This window comes from Lytechinus pictus, chromosome 2 (assembly GCF_037042905.1).
Source record: "Lytechinus pictus isolate F3 Inbred chromosome 2, Lp3.0, whole genome shotgun sequence".
Taxonomy (NCBI): domain Eukaryota; kingdom Metazoa; phylum Echinodermata; class Echinoidea; order Temnopleuroida; family Toxopneustidae; genus Lytechinus; species Lytechinus pictus.
The window spans coordinates 44,130,266-44,155,896 of NC_087246.1; the positions used below are offsets into that span (position 1 = coordinate 44,130,266).

Consider the following 25,631-nt stretch of genomic DNA (forward strand, 5'->3'; position numbering starts at 1 on the left):
TTAAAATTCAAACAAAGACATAGTGATCAAAGCTAAAATAAGGTCGTTTCGGATTTTCGATGGGGCTGAATTTCATGTTAAGGATCGATTAAGTTAGATTATGTAGGGGAAAATATGAGCTCAGTTCACGCATCGAGGTAAATGGTTGTTATTATCTTGCTTTTATTTGTTATTTTTCAAGACATATCAGCTTCCGGTCTTTGTTGTTTTAGCTCTTTATTTTATCTTTTAATTAAGTTTTAATAAAGGCCATTTGAACACTTTCCTACAAATTCAATAAGCTACATACTATGCACATATTGTTGATTTAGATTTTGGCCCTATTCCATGACTGAGAAGTGATTTCTTACCAAAATGAAGAAAAAAATGAGCATTTATCTTTACTTTTCTAGGAGACCTGAAATATTTGGTATTGACATTTCAATTGAAAGTTTCCCAGCAGATTTAGATGCATCTTTCACACAACATGTATTTTACACAATATGTACTCTTTATCTGACAATGAAATCAAACTTGAAAATGAATACAATCATTAAATCAACTAAATTTCATATAGACTTTAAAAATGAAATGAGTTAATCGCCTTCTTGCTATTATCCACTGTTATGGTTCCTTAATTTAAGGGTGTGTCCAATGTCGGTTTCCAAATTTAAACGGCAACATGGATCATGATTGAAAACCTGATTACAAAATGCAGATATAATGAGAAACAAAGGGTTTGTTCAATGTCCACTATTCAAGGTCGTAAAAGTAAACGTCTTTCAAATCACGATTCGGAGGACAATTCAAATGTCGAAAAAGATGCGATTGTAAACACGATCAGCTCAAATTTACGACCTTGAGCATCGCGAACGCGACATTGAACACAATTGCGTTTTGGTACATCTTTAAATTTGCTCTCGCAGTGGAAGCCTACACAAACAGGTGCCAGAACTGACCTTTCTTGTGATGGATCAAACTGAGCACTAAAGCTGCACTAACAGCTTTATATTTTCGACACTGAACGGTGCACTGCTGATCATGTTTGTGTTCAGCGTTTTGGAATTGAGTTTACAATCATGATTCATGTTGCTGTTTAAATTTGAAAATCGACATTGAACACATCCTTAGCAAGCAGGTCACATGATGACAACCACCACAGATGACTGTTACGATGCCCAACAAAAGAGTCACATGATCATAGCTACCATATAGTAGGCCTATATTATGTGGGGGTGATTATTGCTGTGGTGTGACTTGCCAAATTAGTAAATAATAGATGTAATTTAAAGGAATGAAGACTCACAACACTAAATGGGAATAGTATCAACCCTCTATTCAGGGGATGAAACCAGTGTACAATCTATTTTGTTTTCATTACATCTTTGGGAAGGGTGCATGAGTTGGATGATGCACAGCAGTTACATACATGTAATGTATACAGTATGTGGGCTGTTAAGCCTCGTATATATGCAAATAAATAAATTTTAAGGGTAGGTAAAAATGATCTCCTGAATCCTGTAGAGAACTCTTTCTAGGCAAAAGATTGCCACTTTGTTTTACAGCTCTTTTTTCTGAGCTGTATCTTCAAGATTTTTGTTTTAATTTGAGATACAATGTTTAACAGCTCACCAATAGATATATGAATTATTAATAGGCAATATGATACAAACATCTACATGCACAATACACACTATGCAAGGGTTCTTGACATGGCACATACCTGAAAAGGCTGTAATGAAATAGGATATAAAATATGATTACAAATTGAAGAGTTGATGCACAATGTTAGCACAAAATGTCCCTACATGTCAATGTACATTCGACTTCTGGTCAAGTTAACAATGCTGAATGAATATCAGATTCAGATTATTCAGAAATCAGGCATTAAAACATGCTGCAATGTAGTAAGATTATCTTTAATTTCATTCACTATAAATGTATTCTGTAATATAGCAGAACCAAAATAGGAAAACGAATGTCAAATCTTTACTCTGACTTTCAAAAATAAAACATAAGCATTACATTAACATTGTGTAGTTAAAAAGAATTTAAGGCTTCAGTCACAACCCACAGCGGCGACCTACCGATTAGTAGCCTGCTCGAGCGCTGCTGGAATTTAGGAATCGGCCAACATTTCTTGTAGAAGTCGAGCAGGCTGTTAAGTCTTATCGATGGCCGTGCAGTGCCCTGTCAATTACCCATAACTCAAGGCCAAATCTGGGTCAAATCGGGGGAACTTTTCTGTTTGGCTTCCAACCAGTGATCGGCTGATGACCCACCGATTCCCAGGCGGTCTCCAACCGGCAGCCGGCCGTTTTTTAAGCAAATGCCCGGCCGATCTTGAATTTTTTTATATCATCAACTGATCTCAAAGCGGCCAGTGACCGCTCGACAGCCATTGATCCAACAAGTTCAATTTTTTATGATGATGATCTACAGCATTTATATTGCGCCATATTTCTGTTGAAAACATTCATATGTGCAGGCTCATCCAATAAGTTAATTACTACACATCCCCTGCAAATAAGTGAGTTTTAAGGGACAATTTGAAGAGTTCAATGCTGTCAATTTCACGAAGCGAAGAAGGGACAGATTTCTAAAGGCATGGAGCGATAGAAGAAAAGGCATGGTCTCCAAATCCCCTTAGGTGTGTGATGGATACATGAAGAGTGACACCAGTACCAGACTAGCGTAGTAAGCCAGGATGTACACGGCGTTGTTCTATGAGGAAGATCATGAATCCTGGAGCTAAACCATGCACAGCCTTGAAAGTAAGGAGGATTTTGAATTCGATTCTGTGCTTAATTGGTAGCCAATGCAACTCCGTGAGAACAGGGTGATGTGGTCATATTTATTTGTACCAGTTAGCAGGCATGCAGCAGCATTCTGTACACCTCTAAAAGAGGGGGTATTGATCTTATAGCCAATAAGTTCCATAGCCGGTAAGTTGCCTGGCATACCTTGGAAATATGCTTGTTCATCTTCATACACTGGTCAAAGAAGACACCAAGATTACAAGCATTCTCTGAAGGAGGGACAGACACACAGCCAACTTGAAGATTTTGTGGTACAATCTTGTTTCGCATATGTGGTGAAGAAATGACTAGATATTCAGACTTGTCATCATTCAGCTTGACAAAATTCAGTCCCATCCATTGCCTGATTTCTGCGAGGCAGGTAGTCAGACGTGAAATAGCATCCGCATCATCATCTCTCACCCTTGGGTCGAACACTACAATTGTGCATCGTCTGCATAGAAATGAACTTGCAATCCATGGTGACGGGCAATATGCCAAAGAGGTGCAGTGTACTTTGACCGTATTTTGACCTAAATTGTTCGATGGCAACCGATCTACGTCGGTGCCCGCACGGCGACCACCCGGGCACGAAGCGTATTTAGAACGGCGAGTGGAAATTGAGCAGGTGCCGCCAGAATTTTAACTCCACGCTAAATCTTGAACAGCAACCGAGCGATGCCCCCAAAACCAATGCCTGGACGGCCACCGCTCAGTGCACAGGCGAAATTGGCTTTAAAAATGGTGTGACCATAGCCTAAAGCAGCCAGACAATAACAAAGTTTTACTGAAAAGTTTGGTTAAGAAATGTACATGTGCTTTTAAAAGAATTAACAGCACATGCCGGTGCCTTATTGAACCTATTTTCTTCTTATGTCCTCCAATTCATACATTTACAATGATTTATATGATCAAGATGCAATATATGCATTATATGTATGAGGTCTTGTCTAAAAAGGTCATTCTGACATTGGCATGCACATGCCACATGTTCATGAACTCATATCAATATCATGTTGTCTTCTTTTCATGTCCGTGTTAGTCTGGCCTTTACATCCAGTCTGTGACTGATTATCAACATCAAAGATTATCCCTCAACTAGAAATAAATTAACATCAAATGTACAGTCTTTTTAAGAGCTCAATGTGCAGGTCCAAACTCCACTATGTGGGAGGAAGACCATTGAATTCAACTTCCTAACAAAAAGAAATTGACTGAATTATTTTATAATAGTACATTTATTTGCTTTTCTACAATCTGATTATAGTTTGCTGTATTATTTATTTCAAGGCTTGAAAATATATGTACATCAACCCATTAGATCTTATGAGGATTTTTACACGGCTCAATTCTGTACCAAAATGGAAGCCTCTTGTTATTGTATATGCATGTGGATTTCCATTCTCCTTTCACAAATACACAATTGTATAATTTCCACATTGAATCATTCTTGTGCATATGCCAAAGTGCTAAAGTCATACAATCTTTCCAAGTGGGAGTGGTTGTGTCATTCAAATATTCCACTTCTAATATCCTATTGTCATGTTGAAATGTGTAAAGGTGGTTGAAAAAAGTGATAATTCATTTAGGAACAACAAAATGTTCCCAAAATCATTATTTATTTTTAAAATTCTTATCTTACACAAATAATAAATGTCATATAAGATTTCAGTATCTATTAAACTTGGGGTCTTTAACAGACGATAAAGCAATCATCTAGCCATGTTTGAACTGTAATGGTAGTTACAGGTGTGAAACCCCAAATATCACTCTCAGGAACAGCAATGATATTTTACAAATCCTGAAAATCAATCACTGATATGTTTTACAGGTCACCTAACATATTGTCTGGTACATATTATAGGACTCAAATATATTGCTTCCAAATTCAAACTTATCCTTTAGAAATAATTGTATGCATTCTAAACTTATATTTTCATTTTGCTTTAGTTAAATTAAGTACTTGCGAGGTACTTGTAAGTTTAATCTTTTAATACAAATTTTCTTGAGTTTCAAAAAATGGCATGCAAACATGCATTTTCTGTATTTTTTCAAACTTGTAAACTGAAAGTAAATTTTGCCATTATATAACAAAAAGAACTATTAAAAGTAAATGTAAAGAGTACTTTATATTAATCCAACTTGTTAGGTATGTACTTTATCTAGCTATAAATAAATTTTATATAGCAATATTAGAGCAAACCAAATGACATTATTTTGGTCCTATGGCATTAATAAGATTCATCCATATCCGAAATATTGCACTTTGCCCAATATCTTTGTTGATTTGCATTCAATCAATTGAATTGGGGATAAGGGATAAAAATACAAATGACTCTCATTGAATGATCAATATTGACAAAACTGAAAAAAAGAGACATAAATTACTCAAATGGAAAATTTAACAATATTCTGTTTTTCTTTCTTCTTCATACTATTCAAGAAAAACAAAAATGGCAAACCAACCAAATAGTCGGTGTGTGACAGGCAAAGAGGTGTATTTGTATGAAAATGATCAAAAATTGAATATAAACTTACCGGTCCTGCAAACCACCTTTGGACTTCATGTCCTAAGAACCAATAGAAGAGGAACACTATCCAGGGGTTGACCAGGGTTGTCCAGCCAGCAGTATCAGCAATGGCTATCTTTCTTGGATCATCACCTTGATCACAACGCAGGGAATCAATGATGGGTGTAAGACCAACCAATGCTGGTACATTCAATCTACATGGGTGGAAGGAAGTGGTGTATAAAGGGTCAAAGAAAACAAAATAGTTTTCTCCCTGAATATAATTGGTGTCAATACCTTTGTCATATTGCATGGAACCAATGATACCGTATATGTAAGACCAATGAATGCTAGGACATAGATATAATATGGTTAGAAGAAAATCATACTTAAAGTAGGTACAAGTTTATGATACAGAAAGTGATCAGTAGTAATTCCTGCCGATACCATCATGTCTTCCAACTGATCACTCATTATCTTGACTTAACAACTCTACCAAAGCTCCCTTGATCTTTATGGAAACATAAATCACGAGATACATCATGGTGGCAGCGGTGGGATAAAAAGTTTTTTTTTTTTTCTTAAATATATTATTTGATATTGATTATAACAATTGAATTACAGGAGCCTATACTTTTTAACCTTCAGGTATTAAAGAATGCATTTGTGTTGCAAAATATTCAAAAGATCCCTTACAACACGTAATATAACTTTTCTGGATCGTTTGCTCTCATTAACAAAGATCCTAATGATGCAGAATAATTTGGGGGCCTAACAAAAATTCCAAATGATGTGTTAGTTTGTATTTTAATTGTGCAACCAAATCTTAAAATATCTGAACAAATATTGTTTTCATAAATACAAATAGTACTGCTATTTTGTCATTGTCAATTCTTTTATATTTTATTTTTCAATTATACGTGTATCGTTGAGAAGCTTGTTCCACCCCTTCCGCGGAAGGAAAATATATAGAGGGGTCATAATGACACATTATGTGTACACTGGTCATTTAGGAAACCTCACCATGACATGCTTATTAATACCTCGGTCACATTTGCTATACGGCGGCCGTACAGCGAGTCGAAAACAGCTGTTTTAACATTTTCCTACCATAGCTACTTATAGGTGGTATGAATAATAATGAATAAAACGGCTGTTTTCGACTCGCCGTACAACCGCCGTAGAGCAAATGTGACTGAGGTAGAACAGTGCAGAATAAACCATAGCCATACATGAATATATACAATGTAAATTGTGGTCTCAACTGATGAGCCTTTGGGTGAAACAGACTGTATAACCAGCTCTACATGAGAGAAAAAACCTCTTTAAACCTTTAGACATGTACATGTATAGCTTTAATTTCAGCAATTATGAGATGGTACAGCTGTAAACATTGACAAGTTTCAATAAGACACCATTTCCTTCCAATATAGCTGGAAGTTTTAATAATAGTTCACTCAGAATATGATACATGCATGTACAACTATTTCTTCATCTTTTTGCACATAAATTACACACAAAAAATGAATTTTGTCTAATTCTTTTGTAGCAATTTAATTGTTAAGAAAACAAAATCAATGTTAAGTACAGTTTTCATTCATCTGAATGCATTACAAACACAAATCACAACACAGCACAGGTTAAATCTGAATGAATTTATGCAAGAGCTTCAATCTTACCCTTCGTCAGAATCATATGGTACCAACTCCTGGAAAAACTGGAACTGGACTATATAGAGGATGATGACATGGGCACCACTGTAGATGAGCCATAGGAGTTCAATTGACTTGAAGACTCTTCCCCAACTCTGATAGAAAGACCACCAGGTCACCACCACCAAGAAACTCACAAAGTACACTGCAGAGATGGCCGAAGGAAGGATGATTCCAGAAAGTGCACAGAAGATCATGATGTTGCAGGACCGTAGTCCCTCAACAACAACCGACGTTCGTCGAGGACGCCGTTCCATGACTGGGGAGAGTGGTTCGCCATGTTCAGCGGACGCAGATTGAGTTGTCTGGGGTGGGGTGAGGATGTATTTGCAGGAGAGAAATACCATCACAGATACCACCAAGAGGATGACATCAGGAACGACTAATCTGGCAACATTGATTCCATTAAGGTCATCCAATCTAGAGAGTTCATTGAACAGAGCAAAAAGTGAAAACTTGAAACTCAAAATTTCGAACATTTATCCTGACAAATTGAATGGCAACGTTACCATCTTACAATAAATGTAAACAATGGTACCTAAATGAAAGAAGGAAGGATTGCGTTAAATTGGTTATTCCTCATTTGGATTTGATTCGTATTGGTATACAAAGTAGGCTATATGGGGATAGGAAATACGAATTAATAAAATACATGTATTCTGACCCTGTCCTGGAGCATAATACATGACATACAATGCAGATCTACACACACTGCTTTAAAAATAAACTTTAAAAAATAAACTTAAATTAAAAAATATATATATTTTGACTACACAAAGATCAAATTATAAAAAATTAGTGGACTATATTTAATAACATTACATTTCAAAGGCATAAAAAAGGACTGTAAATTATATAAATGTCAATGGTTGATGAACACAAGGATACTAGCATATCTTCAAAATACAAGATTGGACAATGAAACACTGCCAAGGCAACCTAAAAGCCCCTGGTAATTTCTTTTTTTTTTAATGGCCATGGCAATTTTTTTTTTAAAGTTATGATGGTAATTCAGAAATTACCCCCAACTTAGCCAAAGTTCATTGACCTTAAATTACCTTTGACCTTGGTCATGTGACCTGAAACTCGCACAGGATATTCAGTGATACTTGATTACCCTTATGTCTAAGTAATATGAATCAGATCCATAAACTCAAAGTTATGATGGTAATTCAACAAATACCCCCAACTTGGTCAAAGTTCATTGACCCTACATGAAAACTTGAAACTCAAAAGGATGTTCAGTAATACTTGATTACCCCTCTGGCCAAGTTTCATGAACTAGGTCCATATACTTTCGAAGTTATGACAACATTTCAAAAACTTAACCTTAGGTTAAGACTTTGATGTTGATTCTCCCAACATGGTCTATTAAAGTTCGTTGACCCTAAATGACCCTTGACCTTGGTCATGTGACCTGAAACTCAAACAGAATGTTCAGTAATACTTGATAAACCTTATGTTTAAGTTTCATAAACTAGGTCCATATACTTTCTAAGTTATGCTGTCATCTTTGGTTAAGATTTGATGCTGACGCTGCTGCCGCCATCGGAAAAGCGGCGCCTACAGTGCGTCCCAAAAAAAACTATACACTTTTGAAATGGCTGCCAAATAAAAAAATGTACCACTTTGGGGGAAAAGACTTATAGATATGGAAAGCCTATAAAGTCAACTTTCAAATGACACCAAAAAGTTGGAAAACTTTTCATGCTTGAGCGAGCACTGCCCACTGAAACAAAGGGTATGAAAATTAGGGTGGGCTGGAATTAGCCTTCCAATTTCTTTCAGTTTTTTTTTGTTTGGTACTTGCAAAGTTGATGGTTATTTGGTGAATTAAAGATCAGTTGTGACCAGTTTGTTGTTTGTGAAAATTTAATGCGTTATTAAATTGAAATTTAATGCATGAGTGATCATGAATTGGGTGCAGCATTTTGTCTTATCATGTGGATCTCAACAATGTGTTCACGACAGTCAGGAGAAGAGGGGGTAATATGACTTAGGTAGGTGAAGTACGTTGATGGGATAAAGGTCAACAGAACATTTAGCAACCCCTCTCTCAATCTCACCCCCCCCCCCCCGCTTCTCTCCTCCTGAGAGACTAAGCTCAGCTAAAGTAGGATGGGCAGGAATTAGCCTTACAGTTTTTTGAGTGGTTAGTCCTTTGGAACTTGTTAAGCTAAATTAATGAGTGAGATAAGTTTTGGTTTCTTAGGCAAATCTCATGAGTTACTAAATTGAAATGTAATGCATGAGTGAACAGGAATTGTAATTTTATTGTAGCATATTCATCTTGTGAACCTCAAAAGTGTGTTCGTGAGAGTCAGAGTAATGTGATGGTACCCGTTACAAGCAAGAGGGCGAGATATGCTAAGACTTGGTTAAAAGGGCATTCCTCTTCTTTTTTTTTCCTTTTACAAATTAAAAGTCATATGTACCCTCCCCTCTCCACCTCCATTTCCCAGCCCCCCCCCCCTCTCTCTGTCTCACTTCCTGCATCATTTGTAGCCTATTCAAAACTTAACTGCCAAGTGACCGGTGGCTGATGGTCAGTTTTTTTTTTCAATGACTACCAAGAAATTTAATGATTATGATGATTAATGAAATAACTAATTGAAAAAAACTGAATGTTTGATTGATCACATTGCACATTGAATAAGTTGATTTACTGATAAATTGTTGATTAAATGATTGATAGGAAAAAGTTGATGTCCCAATTCAGAATTAATCATTAAATCAACATTCTGCTCTGGACTTCACGCGTACATGACAATAGCCATCAGTCTCTCAACAGGAGGGAGGGCGGGAGAGAGGGAGGGGGCGGGGGCTGAATGTTCTGTTGACCCTTATTCCATCAACCTACTTCTCTCACTTAAGTCCTATCTCACCCCCTATTCTCCCGACGCCCATGAACACATTGCTGAGATCCACATGATAAATTTGAAATGCTGCCCAAAAAGAGATCCAAATGATAAAGTTTAAATGCTCCCCAAAAAGTGTACCTTGTGTTCACTCATGCATTGAAGTTCAATTTAATAATTTATAAAATTTGCTTAAGCAACCAAAACTGGTCATGGTTGATCATTAATTTATCACATCGCCCTTAACTTTGCAAGTTCGAAAGGATTTGCCTCTCAAAAACTTACATAAATTGGAAGGCTTATTCCAGCCCACCCTAATTTTCATACCCTTTGTTTCAGTGGGCAGTGCTCGCTCAAGCATGAATAGTTTTCCAACTTTTTGGTGTCATTTGAAAGTTGACTTTATTGGCTTTTCATATATGTAAGTCTTTTTCCCCAAAGTGCTACATTTTTTATTTGGCAGCCATTTCAAAAGTGTATAGTTTTTTTTGGGACGCACTGTATAGTCTCACTCTGCTTGCAGGTGCGACAAAAATCATGACATCTTAGCTCGAAATCGATAATTGTGATGATCACAAACATAGAAAAGCATATGTGGGACAATGTATCAATATTGTCTTGAAAAATACCTGACATTTGATGGAATTCTGTGCTTATTTTGCTCATTTCTCAGCAATTACACATTTTCTTCCAGTCATTTGGCACATATTTTTATTTATACATAACAAACACTTTGGTGGTAATTTCAATGGATTCTGTTCAAACTCATTTTGAGATCGTTACCACAACTGGTATTTATCTTTAATTACTTGTCAATCCAATTGATTTATTCTTTAATAAACCTAATTTCATATAATAAACTACAAAAGAACAAGTGGGGATATCACATCATCAGCCCACCTAATGAATATTTATGAAGACATGCCTAGAACTGTTTCACTGGAATAATGCAAATCTTTAAAATTCAATAATTTTGATGATATCTGATTTTGATCAAATTTTCAGCATTTTGTTCTGTGTATTTTACTTTATTGAGATATATTTTTTAGCCCGGAGCATCCCTTTAATCAGTGAAATATAATCAGCTTTCAACCGGATAATGGAGCTACACTTTCAATTTCCTTTCAATACCAAAAGTCACAATTAAATGGGGGGAGCAAATTAAAAAAAAACAATGTGAAGTATACACGAACCTTGATGTTCAATCAAAATTTTAATTTGTTGCTACTTGAAAACTACAAAAATGCCCAGTATCATAGTAAATGAATATTCAAGTTAATTAAATGTACAGGAGATAGGGGTTAGTTGGAACGCGGGGTAAGTTGAAATTTTGTAATTTTCTTTTAACACCTTTAAATAAATTTATGCAATACTGTCCTCATTTTATTGCCATTATCAACAGCCATCCACCATATAGACAACATATGTGCAACAAGCCTGGTGAAGTTAGAAAGGAAATTTTGTTTTTTCACCTTCTGAGTAATTATTTCCTCTTTTAGAAATTATTTTTTATTATCTCAGAGAAGTTTATAGATCAAGTTGGCCAGTTTGGGGGTATAATAGACACTTGTACCAAGCTACAAAATAAGGTTACTGATATGCCATGGTGAAGTCCCTTATTTGCGCTATAAGCTCATAAACAAAATTGAAGGGGCTATTTGTAACATGTTCCAACTTACCCCCAACATAATTATGAATAAAAACATTGGATATGAGAAAAAAAATGTATACAGTATTTCACACTCTTTTTAACATGTCTTGTAAGCCATGCTTGTTTTGTTTCTCAGTTAGGTCTGAGTGTGAATTTAAGGCAAATTGTAGGCCCCTAATGCAATAATAACCATTATCAAACTGGGAGGGGGTCAATTTGAGCCCCCCCCCCCCCTCGACAAATTTTGTCACTATGCCGTCGCGCGATATCTTTTGACCGCACCACTCGCTGTCTTTTTACTTAAGTCTTGCGCATCATTTGAGACCAAATTTGCGATGCCCGGGTGTGCGATTTCAAAATTACGCAACATTTTGTATGTGCATGTTGGACCAAAATTTTCTCAAAAACATGATTCCATGTACAAGGTCAATGCAAATTGTGTTTTTCAACCAAAAATCATAAATGTATGATTTTTAATTTTGCTGGTTCAAATGGATCTATTTCATTTTATTTTAAATGGTACCCGACAAATTTCATCAAAAAAAAAACAATGAAAAACAAAGACTACAAATTAAAAAAAATTATATTTTTTGCAATTTTTTAGTAGATATTTGTTTATAAATGTAAAAATTTATACTCTCACCAAAAATTAGCATTCTACTAGCTAAATGAATTGAGTTAAAGGCAAAAACATACACAAAAAAACAAATTTGGGGCAAATTTCATATGCTTATTTGCATAATTAATTAATTAAACTAGAAATTTAATGTGTCCGAAGGACACAGATGCCCCCGCGTAACGCGATCAGAAATTCATTCAATATGATTAAACTTAAAATCGTGCAGAAACCAATATAATTTAGACCTTTGAACCAACTCGCATATTTAATGACCTTTGACCTTTGACCTCCGAATTCGAACTTAGTCTGTATTTTGGTGTCATCTACCTACACACTAAATTTTTTTTTAATCCATGAAATATTTTTCGAGTTACTGCGCGGAAACCAACTCGCATATTTAATGAGCTGTGACCTTTAACCTTTGATCTGCGGACTCCGAATTCGAACTTCACCTGTATTTTGGTGTCATCTACCTACACACCAAAATTTTTTTAAATCCATTAAACATTTTTCGAGTTATTGCGCAGAAACCAAGTGGGGGACGGATGGGCCGACGGATGGATGGACAGGGGCAACGCTTAATGCCCCCTCCTCCGGACTTCGTCTGCAGGGGCATAAAAATATAAACAATGAATTTTTGTCATGGAAATTTGATGCGGAAGTACACGAAATTGCCGTTACACTTAATTGCATGTAAAATCAAATGCACACAAAAACGTGGAATTCTACTACACAGTCGGCTGCGTGAGTGGCTGTATAATAGAAAACATAAAGTTCAACAAATCAGAATACACACCTTTGATATTTTGAACTTGAAAAAAAATAAAGCAAATGGACTAAAACCATGTAATATTAAAGTTGTAAGTAGTTTAAGTATAATTCTTAATTGACCATGCAGTGTTCCAACTTACCCCATATAATATGGGGTAAGTTGGAACGCTTGCGATGGTCTTGCTCAAGGTGGATTTTTTTTCAGTAACCATCATAGAGTTAAAAGTTTTATAGGGTACATTTGAAGCCCTTAGATATATGCTTAAGCTGATATATTGATTGTTTCTCGAATAAAATCTATTTGGATTTAACAGCCATTTTTGTCAAAAATGTTCCAATTAACCCCAATCTCCCCTACCGGTATTTCATTGTCATAAGGAGTGTTCTTGAGATATCGATCAATGCCTACACAACATGTTTTTATGGATTAGGGTATAAAGTTCTGATTAAATTTCCTACTTGGCAAGGTCAGCAGTCTAGATTGGAACATTTAATTTCTACATCCCTAATCATTAAAAGATCACTAATTGAAAAACAGTAATCCTAATTTACATGTAATAATAAAACAGTTGTAAGTAGCAGAATATGAAAAGCTAGTCAGATTAAAACAGACAAAACATTGAAAGCAAATATAGAAACTTTCACAAATGGGAAGTAATCTATTAGGATGTTTTTTGTGATAATATTTATTTGAGAAATGAAATAGTTACCTCTGATATCCCAACTGCCTCCATATTGTATCTGTAGCATTACCTGTTTGTTAAAGTAAAGTATTAAGACTTTTTAGATTAAAATATGAGGTCAAAATGTAAAAAGAAGACCATCAATAATTTCAAAATGGCTGGAAAATGCTATTTCCTACATAACTCATCAATGTTTCATCACAACATAACCTATGTAGGCCTATATTTGTAAACTTGGTTCTTGAAATTCATAAACATACAAAATCTTGGGAAACATTACTTGTTGTAATGTGTTGTTACCATGGCAATGCAGTTGCCAACACATTGAAAAAATAAGTATTGCCCATCTTTCGACCAAGAAAAACGTGTGAGCCAAATTTCATGAGAATTGGTTGAAAACTTTTTAAAAGTTCAAACCGCAAAATTTATACCTAATTTTCTCTGTATATCAACACAATTTCCAAAACATGCACAAAATGTGTCTTGCACATGGATCTTTACCTCATGACCATTGTGTGAGCGAGATTTCATGATAATTGGTTTAAAACTGAACCGCAATATTTTTACCTAATTTTGTCATGTTACCATGGCAACACAATTTCCCCAAAACATAACCCCCAAAAATGCATCTCGCACATCTTTACCTCAAAAACAATATTTTCAGTCAATTTTCGCCATATCTTCTTTATCAGACCGTAATATAATACAGTAATGTATTCTGATTGTAATGTATAATGTATTGTAATTTATGTATGCTCTTATAATGTTAAGTAATCTCTAATAAAGACATGATGTACCACTAACATGGAAACATGATAAAGCCAAATTTTATGAGAATCGGTTAAAAACTGATGGAGTAGTTCTAACTAATTTTTGCCATATAATTTTGTTACCAGGCAACATGTTTCCAAGACACACACCAAAATAAAATGTGTCTCGCACATCTTGACCTCAAAACCAACAAGTGAGCCAAATTTCATGAGAATTGGTCGAAAAGTTGAAAAGAAGTTTTTAATAAATCAAAAGATTTTTACCCAATTTAGTATATTGTTACCATGGCAACACAATTTCCGACACAGGCAAAAAATGTATGCCAATTTCATGAGAATTGTTTAAAAACTGAGGAAGTAGTTTGAACCGTATGATTTTTACCTGATTTTTTACATATTTCACCGTTACCATGGAAACACATTTCCAACATAAAATGTGTCTTGCACATACCCTAAGATGTGTGTTCTAAATTTCATGAGAATTGGTTAAAAATTGAGAAAGCAGTTTGAAGCGGAAGATACATGTTAACAACCAACCGAATGACCATACGTTGATTCCTATAGTCCCTTCAAAGTTTGTTTGGCGGGGGTATAAAAATGGCAAAGACTGGGGAAATACTTACAGCTACCTATAGTTTCATTATAAACATCAAGGGCCGCTAAAACCACCTGATAAAGTATTTGGGTAACACATCCAAGGGCACTCAGAATGACAACAGTTTTCATATACCGCCCTGGACTCCCTGGATGAAGATAAAAATAGGGAAGAAAATGGCAAACCAAATTAATTCAAATTTAAAAAAATACAGACTAATACATGTATGATGAAAGAAATTGTGCACAAATTTTTATAAAAAATGACAATACTTTCAAAATGAGTGAGACAAAAAAATATTTTCAATTTGTAATTCAGCTATTTATTGAAACTTAAAAAAGTACAGAAATAACATTTTTACTCAATTATCTGTATTAAAGAGGACTTTTGCTGGGATGGCACGTATGTTAATCGCCCATAGGCTATATATATCAACTCAGCAGAGCGGGCCATTAAAGGCATTCTCGCCTAGCAATCTTGTTAGCAACACTTGTTAGCATCATTTTGCCCACTTTCCAAAATGCTAAAAACCAATGAAGTCGTTGAAATTTAGTAAGGCTATGAATGTTTATCATTTACATGGACTATTGGTGTACCAATATATACCAAATTTAGAAGAAAGTGTGGTAAGAATTATTAGTCATTTCGATAAGTGATACAAAATGCCGAAATTGATGAAAATAAAGAGTAAATTTTATATAACATTTCAAAATCATTATTTTTAATAACTAGATAAAAAGATTTGATGTTGAAACCGCCGCCATCGGAAAAGCGGCGCCTATAGTCTCACTCTGCTATGCAGGAGAGACAAAAATTAGAAATAATAATCTACCAACCAAATCAGTTCGGGAAAATTCTCGCAAAAGTAATAAGATTTTTTTTATTAAAAATTATCTAGATATTGAAAATATTGAATAGGATTTTGAAATGTTCATAACATTTACGCTATATTTTCACCAATTTTGGCAGTTTGTATCACTCATTGATATGACTGATAATTCAAAGTCTTACCCACACTTGCTGGTAAATTTGGTATATGTTGGTAAACTGATAGTCAATGTAAATGATAAACATTAATAGCCTTACAAAATTTCAATTATTCCATTGGTTTTTAGGATTTTAATATTGCAGACAGTGACACTTTGGAGAGTGAGTAAAACAATGCTAACAGGCATTGTTAACAAGATTGCTAGGTGCGAAAGTCTGATTTAGCTTCCCCCACTTTTTACCCTGAGTTGGAGGGATTAGCATGAGTGACGGTATCAGAGCGTACACGCACTCAACACTATCATTATTACAATCACACAATGAAAATGCAGAGAATTACAATCATGAACTGTTGTTAAACAATGTGTTAATCTTTGCTTGTCATTTCCAGCAAAATTATGTGTTAATAGTTGGTTCAATTTCTCAAATAGGCCTTCCTCCTTCTTGTCTTCATCAACTATATTACAAAGCAACCAATGTTTGTTTACATTTAATGTGTAACCTTATTTTTAATCAATCTATCTTAATAGCATTGCTGAAATATACTGGTAAATAAAATTTCACATTTAACTATAACGTCAAAATACATGTATTACAAACAAAATACAACTTTTATGCTGAAATATTTGATAAGCTTTAAAATATGTAGATCTGCTATTGAACTACACACCCCTCTGTCCCCCCTTCCCCCCCCCCCCCCAAGAAAAAAAAATCAACTTGATGAATGGTACTCTGATAATATCACTGTAAACTTATGTTTAATCCGAGCCTACATGTAAACTGGAATCTTAAACCACACTTATATACATAGAATGCTGGCTTCATAACATTTCTTCCATATTCGTGGCAATTACATGTATACTGTACCAATTAATTCACTAAAATTCATTACATAGTGTATTTTCCCATTCTTCCCATTTTGCGACTTCCAAATTTTTCACTTCTGCAGTAAGATAAGAATAATTTTGAATTGGTGAATAAGTTGACAACTGGCACTTCATAAAAGTGTGGTCTTAGTTAACACAGGTTTATCTAAACCATATCTATCAGAATAATACCACCCATTATGTTTTACAAATGAAAGATAATTTGATTAGAAAAGAGGGTTCATGGTACACCACTATCGTTCATTGGCAATTGTTGGTCCTGAAAAGGACCACCCAAACTCAACGTTTCAACAAGTTGTGTTCTTGTCGTCTTCAGGAGAATGAGCAAAAAATTTGTAAAAGCAGACCTTATACATGTATACTCAGTCAAGGTGATGTATGCACTAAGCCTTATATTTATGACCCAAACTTTCACAATTGACAGAGAAAATAAGAATGATCATATTTTTCAAAATTTCAACTGCATAATGTGTTGAAGCATTTGTGAACAAAGTTTGTCTTACCTTGGAGATGCAACACTGTAGTAGGGCTTGGGATGAGAGGTAATGCTAGAAGGCATAGTAGATAGACTCCTGAAACTGCATTTATCCTCACTATACTCACTACAAACAAGAGACAATACAATTCATTAGTAACATGCCTAACACATGTTATCATGTAAATAATTCATGCTTCCAAGTATTTCTATATAATGTTCAAACAGGCTGGCAACAAAAATGTGTTTGATAATCATACCACCAGAATAGGCTTACATTACATGCACAATAATATCCAGGAATCCCTGGAAAACTTATTTACATGTACAAGAGCTCCTTCCTATCTTTCTCTTTTGCAAACAGATTTGATGAAATGCTTAAACTAGATAATTTGTCAAATGGTCTTATCACAATTTGTCTAACAAATTCATTGAATAATCTTTTGGGTTCATTGCCATTTACTATATTTTTCCCTATAGTTTAATTCCCATTAAGAATGTAACAATTTTTTTTATACTACCCATAATAGTCGAGTCGGAAATGGGGTTCCTGTGCACCATCGGGATATATTTGTTTTCCAACTTTTTTGTATTGCCTGAGCTTGATGTCACATGGGGTTCAAAATTTGCAATTTTGGTGGCCATCTTGGATTTTTCATGAAAATCAATTATTTTCACATTTTTTGCACAGACAATTTTAAATGATTAAGATTTCTACTATGATTTAGATGGTAGAAATCTATTGCAATCGTTTTCTGGACAGTCCGGTTAATATATTTTTTAAAGTGATAATTCATGCCAAAATTTTAATGTTTTGGGTTAAAAAGTCAGTTGATATCTGTTTTATCATGAACATCAGGAACTAATGCAAAATATCAGCATTCCACATGAAAGATGATATTATTATTATGAAAGATGAAAATTGATATGCTTCATATTAGTATTTATGTCTTAATTTGCTTAGATAAAGGGCAAATACTTCCAAATTTATTACTCGATGTTGCAACAAAGTGACCAAAAAGCAACCTCCATGATACTGACTACAATGCGATCGCGGGCACGCCTTTCGAGGGAGTACAATAGCTTAAATCGGTCTGGTATAAGCTCTGTTGATGTTACATGCAGAAATGCATGTAATGCGTGCGTAGTGATAAAAAAGTATATATATTACTCAGATGGGTATGAAGGCAAAAGGCCTTTTCCATATGTAAAAGCAACTTTTATGTTTATGAAACCTCTCAGAAAAGTTAGAGGAGGCATTGCTCTGCATGTTATATGCTATTACGTTCTGGCACCTTCAACCATAGTCCTGCAAGAGCCTGTCAAAGGTACCCCACCCCTATCCGTTGCTTGATTATTAAAAAAAAGATATGATGCCTTTTGGAGCCCCCAATGTGGCAAAATGGTGTTTTGGGTATATAGTAAAACCACTTTTTTTTCTTGAAATCACTTGGAGACGAGCCACAATGAGGCAAAAGGCATTTCTGCTCTGCAGTAAATTAAGCCACTTTTATTTTCTTAAACCATTTGGAGATGAAAGAGTAGACTTTTTTCTTGACAGCTACAAATAAAGAAGTTCTGGGACAGCGACGCCCATCCCCTCAGGAGGCCGCCGAAGTCACCCCACCCCTTTCTAATTTTTGCCTATTTCTTGGAAAAAATCGCCATTTGGAAAAAACTATTGAGGCAAAATGCAATTCTGCTATGTGGTAAACCTACTTTTAATCTTTTGAAAGCACATGGAGACGAAAGAGTAGTCTTTTCCCTATCAGCTACATGTAAAGAAGTGCTGGGACATCAAAGCCTACCCCCCTCAGGAGGCTGCCAAAGTCACCCACCCCTTTTCCGTATTTTACCAATTTACGGGAAAACCTGCATTTTGGAACCCCAATTGAGACAGAAAGGGGGTTTCTGCTATGCAGTAAACCCACTTTTATTTTCTTAAAACTACTTGGAGACGAAAGAGTAGACTTTTTTCTGACAGCTACATTTAAAGAAGTTCTGGGACAGCGACGCCCACCCCCTCAGGAGGCCGCCAAATTCACCCCACCCTTTTTCTCATTTTTGCCTATTTGTTGGAAAAAAAATCACTATTTCGGAGCACCTATTGAGGCAAAAAACGTTTCTGCTATGTGGTTAACCCACTTTTATTCTTTTGAAACCACATTGAGATGAAAGAGAAGTCTTTTCCCTATCAGCTACATATAAAGAAGTGCTGGGGCATCAAAGCCGGTAAATTGCCAATTCGTCAACTGCCATCAAGTCCACTCGCCACATGGTCTACATGTACCTTCATTTTGTCTCATTGATGCCATTTCGTCCAACATTTTGTCTATCACCCATTTAGTCTAATAAACTCGTCCATTAATCAGTTCGTCCAATGTTTATTTAATCCAATAGCTACTTCGGCTAATATCAGTTGGTCCAATATCCAAATCGTCTACTTATCAATCCCTTCCAATTGCTATTTCGTCTAATTATCAGTTCGTCTAACAACCAAATCGTCTAATAACAATTTCATCAAATTTTTCCAAATCGTCCAATAGTCATTTAGTCTTATAGCCCATTGGTCCAATAGCCATTTTGTCTAACACAAATACGTTGCATTATCCAAGCAGGGGCGACGAAATGACTTAATTATACCTTGAAATTATTGAAGATAAAAGATTATTTTAAAAAAATCATGATGATAACCAGGCCTACTATCAGGAATGGAATGATGCCATACAATGATACAGCCTCCCCCCCCCCCTCTCTCTCTCTATCACATCACGCACACAAAAGGGGGGAAATGAAGTGGTTAAAAATGATAAAATTGAAATAGGGTCCTTTGTTTTGGAATTTAACCTCCTTTCTTTTTATTTTATTTTTTCAACAAGTGCACTCCTAAAAATGACAATCAACATTCATCATCATCATATAACAATGATAATAATAATAAATAATAGTAATGATAGTAATAATAGTAATAAATAAGAATGGTAATATAATAATAATAACAATAACAGCTATTGGTGGCACAAAATGTTTTTAAGGAGGCGAGAACAGTGGGAAAGGAGGGGGAGAAAAGGGAATAGGTAAAATAAGAGGAGAAAGACAAGTAAATAAAATGTGAGGGGAAGACCTAGAAAATATAAATTCTTCCATATCATAAATTTTTGGCAAGATTGTGCTTCGCGCTGGCATTGTCAGTTCGATGAGATACATTATCTTGCGTAAGAACATTATTATAATGGAGCTTAAAATATGGGTGTAGTTTTAAAGTCAACATACAAACATATTTGTGCTCTGGCACCAAGCTTTTATTTCTTTGTTTGGTTTAACATGTGATTTTAAAGAAGTGCTCAGTAAAATGTCCCGTTTTAAGGTTGTCTGAGTATGAATAAATTTCAGCTCGCGCTCGCATTGTTTTATTTAGTGAAGTACCTATATTAATGTATTCTACACTCTGTTCAGGTCTGAAACGTTTTTTTTTATCTAGCACTGCGTGCTTGCATATTCATTAATGAGATATTCAATTGTACTGTAAAACCAGTAATTTTTGCTCGACATTTATTTTCGCGCTTTTCGCGCAGCTCACAGCAAGCGCGAATTTAACATCACTGCCAATTTAAAATCACACGAATTGACTTTACACCTTGTCAACAACGTGCTATTTTAGGCAGTCGGACTCGCGAACGCGTCAATGGGGATTCCCTTTTCCTTATTAGGCATTGACCTCCGACCTGCTTAAAACAAAGGAAAGATAGCGTAACCCGTCACTGTCAATGCACTTCCGAATTCCATGCTTCACAGTTTTAGTGCTGCACAATTTCAATTTCGTATTTTCGTAAGAAAAAGGAAACCAAAATGTATCGCTATTTCAAACCTGTTAGTAAATCTGACAGTTTGCAGCAGTGTCTACCAAAGCCTGACGACAAAAAGCTGACTGAATCAGGGATTGACAGCGCCATGGTAAATGCAGCAAACGAGGAGATTTTGAAACTTGAAGAGCCTAGCACCAGCAATGGAGCACGCAATCAAAAGCGGGGTGAATATACCCACTACACTGCTGAGATTAGGGCTGAAGTTAGAAAGTATGCAGCAGATAATGGTGTTATCGCAGCTTCTAAAAAATTCACAAAGGAGTTGGAGAGACCAATAAACGAAAGTACTGTGAGAGGTGTGAAAAAGGCGTATCTCAAAGTGAAAGGATCTGCACCGGAGGAAACTGTGACCCATCTTCCGAAACAACCATGGGGCCGACCGCTATTGCTTACACAAGAGGCTGATCAACAGGTGAAGCCATTTATCCAGAGTAATTGTGAATCTGGAGGTGTTGTTTTGACCGTGGTTGCTAAAGCAAAACGCTTGTTTAAGAAATCCAATCCTCCTATATTGGCAGAATATGGAGGCCCATTAAAACTTGAGAAATTGTGGGCTCGCAGCATTCTTCAGCGTATGAACTAGTGCTGTAGCCGAACTGCCAAACCGAACGGAAGTTCGCCGAACTTGGCACTTCCGAACCGGACCGAACCGAACACAAAGGCCTAGTTCGGTGGTTCGGTAAAATAAAAATCGGCACATTTATGTACTACGTAATATGAATAAAAGCTGGGACTACATATATTTAAATATAAAATGAAAAAAAAAATATTGGTTAGTGATTGTGCACAATAAGAATTCCACACAAAATATTTTTTAAATCCACTATTTAAGCTCACATCTTGTCTTTGATTGAATTGTTATCAACTTAAGAATATTTTATTAACATGAATATATTTTTTCTTCATTAAATGAGGGGACATTTGAAGCTAAACTCGGTATAAAAGTGTGGTTGAATTACGTATTGCCGTAATCGATCGTGATCGTAATCGGACCTAATTGTTTTCTATTTAATTAAGAAAAAGGACAAGACATAAATTTATTCCTCGTAAATGACTTGGAAGGGGAAGCCCTATAATTCCTATAAAAACAGTTACTTCTTACTGGCACAGCAAAGCCTACCCCCCTCAGGTTGGTTGCCGAAGTAACCCCAACCTTTTTTCATATTTATCCTATTATTTGAAAATTTGCCATTTTGGAGCCCCTTTGAGGTAAAAGGAGTTTCTGTTAAATGCAGTAATAGTCAGGTCAATATACAACCAAACTTACCCTTACCCCCAAAAAATTGCAACAAATGGTTTATCAATGGTTTTTTATACTATTTGACTTAAGGAAGAACATAATAAAAATCTATTAAAATCCACATACGCGAAAGTGGTTATTTTCAAGATGGCATCAAATATGGGCCCCAATTCACTGAAAACTGACATAGTTCACTAATTAAATACCCTTAAAAGTACACACACACACAAAATTCACGAAGGTGATGATTATAGACAAATTATATATGGATGGAAAGGTCTTGTCTTTCTATACTCAAATATGTCACTAAAAAGTGTTATAGATGTCGTGGAAATGCTAAAAATGAAATTATTAGAGACCCTTCTCAGCCCCCCAGACGGACAATAACGCCGTCGAGAGTCAAAACCGCTACACCACGGCGCTTCCACATATAGAATTTCACATGAAAATAAAACGAGAAAAAAGCTGGGTAGGAATGGGAAAGGAATATAATAATTTAAAAAAAACATACATCCCCGGAAAAAATTTAGCGGACTCGAACCAGGGTCTCTGCACTCGTCAAAACGATGTACAGCTTTCGCCACAGACCGTTTGCTTCATTCTTCCGGGTTTTTAATGGTACATGAAGTAAAGTCTGTTTGCCGCTGTTGCCTAATCAAAATGCTTCGGCAATTACCTCAATTCAAATCATTTTGTGATGGACATTGCCGTGGTTTTTTGTGGTTCCTAAATTTGCTAGGTAATGAAATTTCATCATTTTTGTTCAGTCGTGAAGAAGAATGTTTATGCTTTCTATTGATTATATCAATGTGACGCAAATGTGATTTCTAAGTGAAAATATGGTTAGTTTATTCACATATTTCTTGAAAAAAAAATTCTAACTCTAAGCTAAATGAAAAATTACTAAAAATATGTTAAATGTGCATTTTACTTCACTGTTCGGAAAATTTAATCTATATAATAAGACCAATCTTGTGAGGAACAAACAATTCTAAGAGCAAAAAACGCTGATTGGAAAGATTGTCTTCAATGGGCTGCTGTCAGCTCAGCTGCTCACTGCTCTTTGTGTGACATCACTCAGCTGGAGCTCGCGGGAGGACCAATGAAGGCAGAAATATGGCATGAAAATAAATAATTTTTTAGAGCTGATTTCTGCAAACTCTAATCACTCTTTTGAAAAAAGAAGTTATATATCTGAATAGTAATACTTCCCCTTTACAATGATGACCACAAAAAGTCATTATAAAATACTTTCGATTCTTCAGGTGTGTACTTTAATATCTTATTATGGTGCATATTTTGAATAAATTCTTAATGATTTTCACAAATTGTATTTGTCATTCAGGGACATAGTGATATGATATCACCATTCAATTTTTCAAAGTCTTCAAAGTTTTATTAACAGTTGCAAAGCTAAGCATCTTTGATTATTATCCCTATTTTATCCTATTATCTGTTTCAATGCCTGACTTAAAATGTATACACAGTGACATAAATGTCCTTGATCATGTGCTGCTATACATGTAGGCTTAGATCAAAAGACTGGCTTAAGTGAATTTTTATAAATATTTTGCAAGGCCAGGGACATTATTGCTGGTATTCCTGAACTAAAGCCTTGATGTGGGAGATCAATACAGAACATCCATTATTGTTTCACTGAAATAGGAATGAGCCAAAAAAGAGAGTGGTTTCAGCAAACTTAAATATGTTCTGTTCAAGTGTGGTTTTTCTGTCTCACCTTGACCCACATACACTACTTAAAGGTCAAGTCCACCCCAGAAAACTGTTGATTTGAATTAAAAGAGAAAAATCTATTCAGCATAACGCTGAAAATTTCATCAAAATCGGATGTAAAGTAAGAAAGTTATGACATTTTAAAGTTTCGCTTATTTTTCTCGAAACAATTATATGCACAACTCAGTGATATGCAAATAAGAGAGTCGATGATGTTCATCACTCACTATTTCTTTTGTTTTTTATTGTTTGAATTATACAATATTTCAATTTTTACAGAATTAACAATAATATAAAACTTGACTGAACCACATAATGTTAAACAATGTTAATTCCACATGTTCAGGGAGGAATAAAACTCAATTTCACATGACAAGATGGAGAAAATCAGAATATTTCATATTTCATATAATAGAATACAAAAGAAATAGTGAGTGGATGACGTCATCAGTCCCCTCAGTTACATACCAACCAAGATGTGCATATAACTGTTGTGTGGAATTTAGCGAAATTTTAAAATGTCATAACTTTCTTATTTTACATCCGATTTTGATGAAAATTTCAATGTTATGCTTGTTGGATTTTTATCTTTTTATTCAAATCAACTTTTTGTTGGGGTGGACTTGTCCTTTAATATTTTGAATACAGAACTTCAATCAGTTCAGTCTTGGATTAGAGCTAACAAGATGTCACTTAAGAAAACCAATTTTAGGATTTTTAGTAATTCTCTTAAAAGTTTTACCTTGTCAAGTTGGTTGAATCTACCAAATTTCATGATCATGATTTTTCTTGGAAGTGTCACATTAATTACTTGTGTAAATTGACTTCTAGAAGTATTGGTATTTTAAACAAGCTAAAATTCTTTTTTCCTGATTATATACTATTAAACTCTCATTTCATCACAACTAAATAATGGTATATTGGCTTGGGCAATACAAACAAGACGTTATTAGATATGTTATTTACATTGCAAAAGCGGGCTATTACGTTGATTTAACCAATCTGACTTTTATGCACACACAAATCCATTATTTATACATAAATAAAATCCTGAAAATTCATGATCTATAAGAATTTCATTTGGGTACATTCATTTTTCAACTCTCAAAAGATGATCTACCGGAAATTTGTTCATCCATGTTTCAAAGAACCAACCTCGTACATTCTTATCCTACCCGCCAAAGGGACTCTCACCTTCCACATACTCATACGTTATTTGCTCAAAGACAATTGTATTTGAAGGACCCAGGTTTTGGAATCATCTTTCAAACAAAATAACTAGTTGTTTATCTTTAAATACATTTAAATGTAAATTGATATAATTTCTTTTGTCCAGTTATGGACCCCGTCCAAATCCTAGCACAAGAGGGAAAGGAGGAAAATCCTTTGTTTGCCCACAATCATGGCTGCATGTGTTCACCCTCCCTTAAAAAACATCCGAACATCTGCATGTATGCCCAAAGAGAGAGTGGTTTCAGCAAACTTAAATACATGTA

At 35.1% G+C, this 25,631-nt stretch overlaps 1 protein-coding gene across 1 annotated transcript; it reads right to left on the reverse strand.

Annotated features, from left to right (window-relative positions):
* Positions 1 to 1,249: 1,249 nt before the first annotated feature.
* On the reverse strand, positions 1,250 to 19,610 carry LOC129279258 (piezo-type mechanosensitive ion channel component 2-like). The gene is made up of 7 exons (XM_054915357.2): positions 19,586 to 19,610; positions 17,324 to 17,422; positions 14,975 to 15,094; positions 13,609 to 13,651; positions 6,967 to 7,419; positions 5,316 to 5,502; positions 1,250 to 1,711 (listed from the first exon to the last, which is right to left on the reverse strand). The coding sequence occupies exons 1-7, from the start codon at positions 19,608 to 19,610 to the stop codon at positions 1,673 to 1,675; spliced, it is 966 nt and encodes a 321-aa protein (XP_054771332.2). The 3' UTR covers positions 1,250 to 1,672.
* Between the last annotated feature and the right edge of the window lie 6,021 nt (positions 19,611 to 25,631).

Excerpts from the sequence above, each read along its gene's own strand:
- LOC129279258 (XM_054915357.2), bottom strand. The coding sequence starts at position 19,610 with ATGGCATCAATGAGACAAAATGAAG. Across the intron at positions 15,095-17,323 it reads TACAGTGTTGCATCTCCAAG|GGAGTCCAGGGCGGTATATG; the intron begins GTAAGACAAACT and ends ATCTTCATCCAG. Across the intron at positions 13,652-14,974 it reads TAATGAAACTATAGGTAGCT|GTAATGCTACAGATACAATA; the intron begins GTAAGTATTTCC and ends TTTAACAAACAG.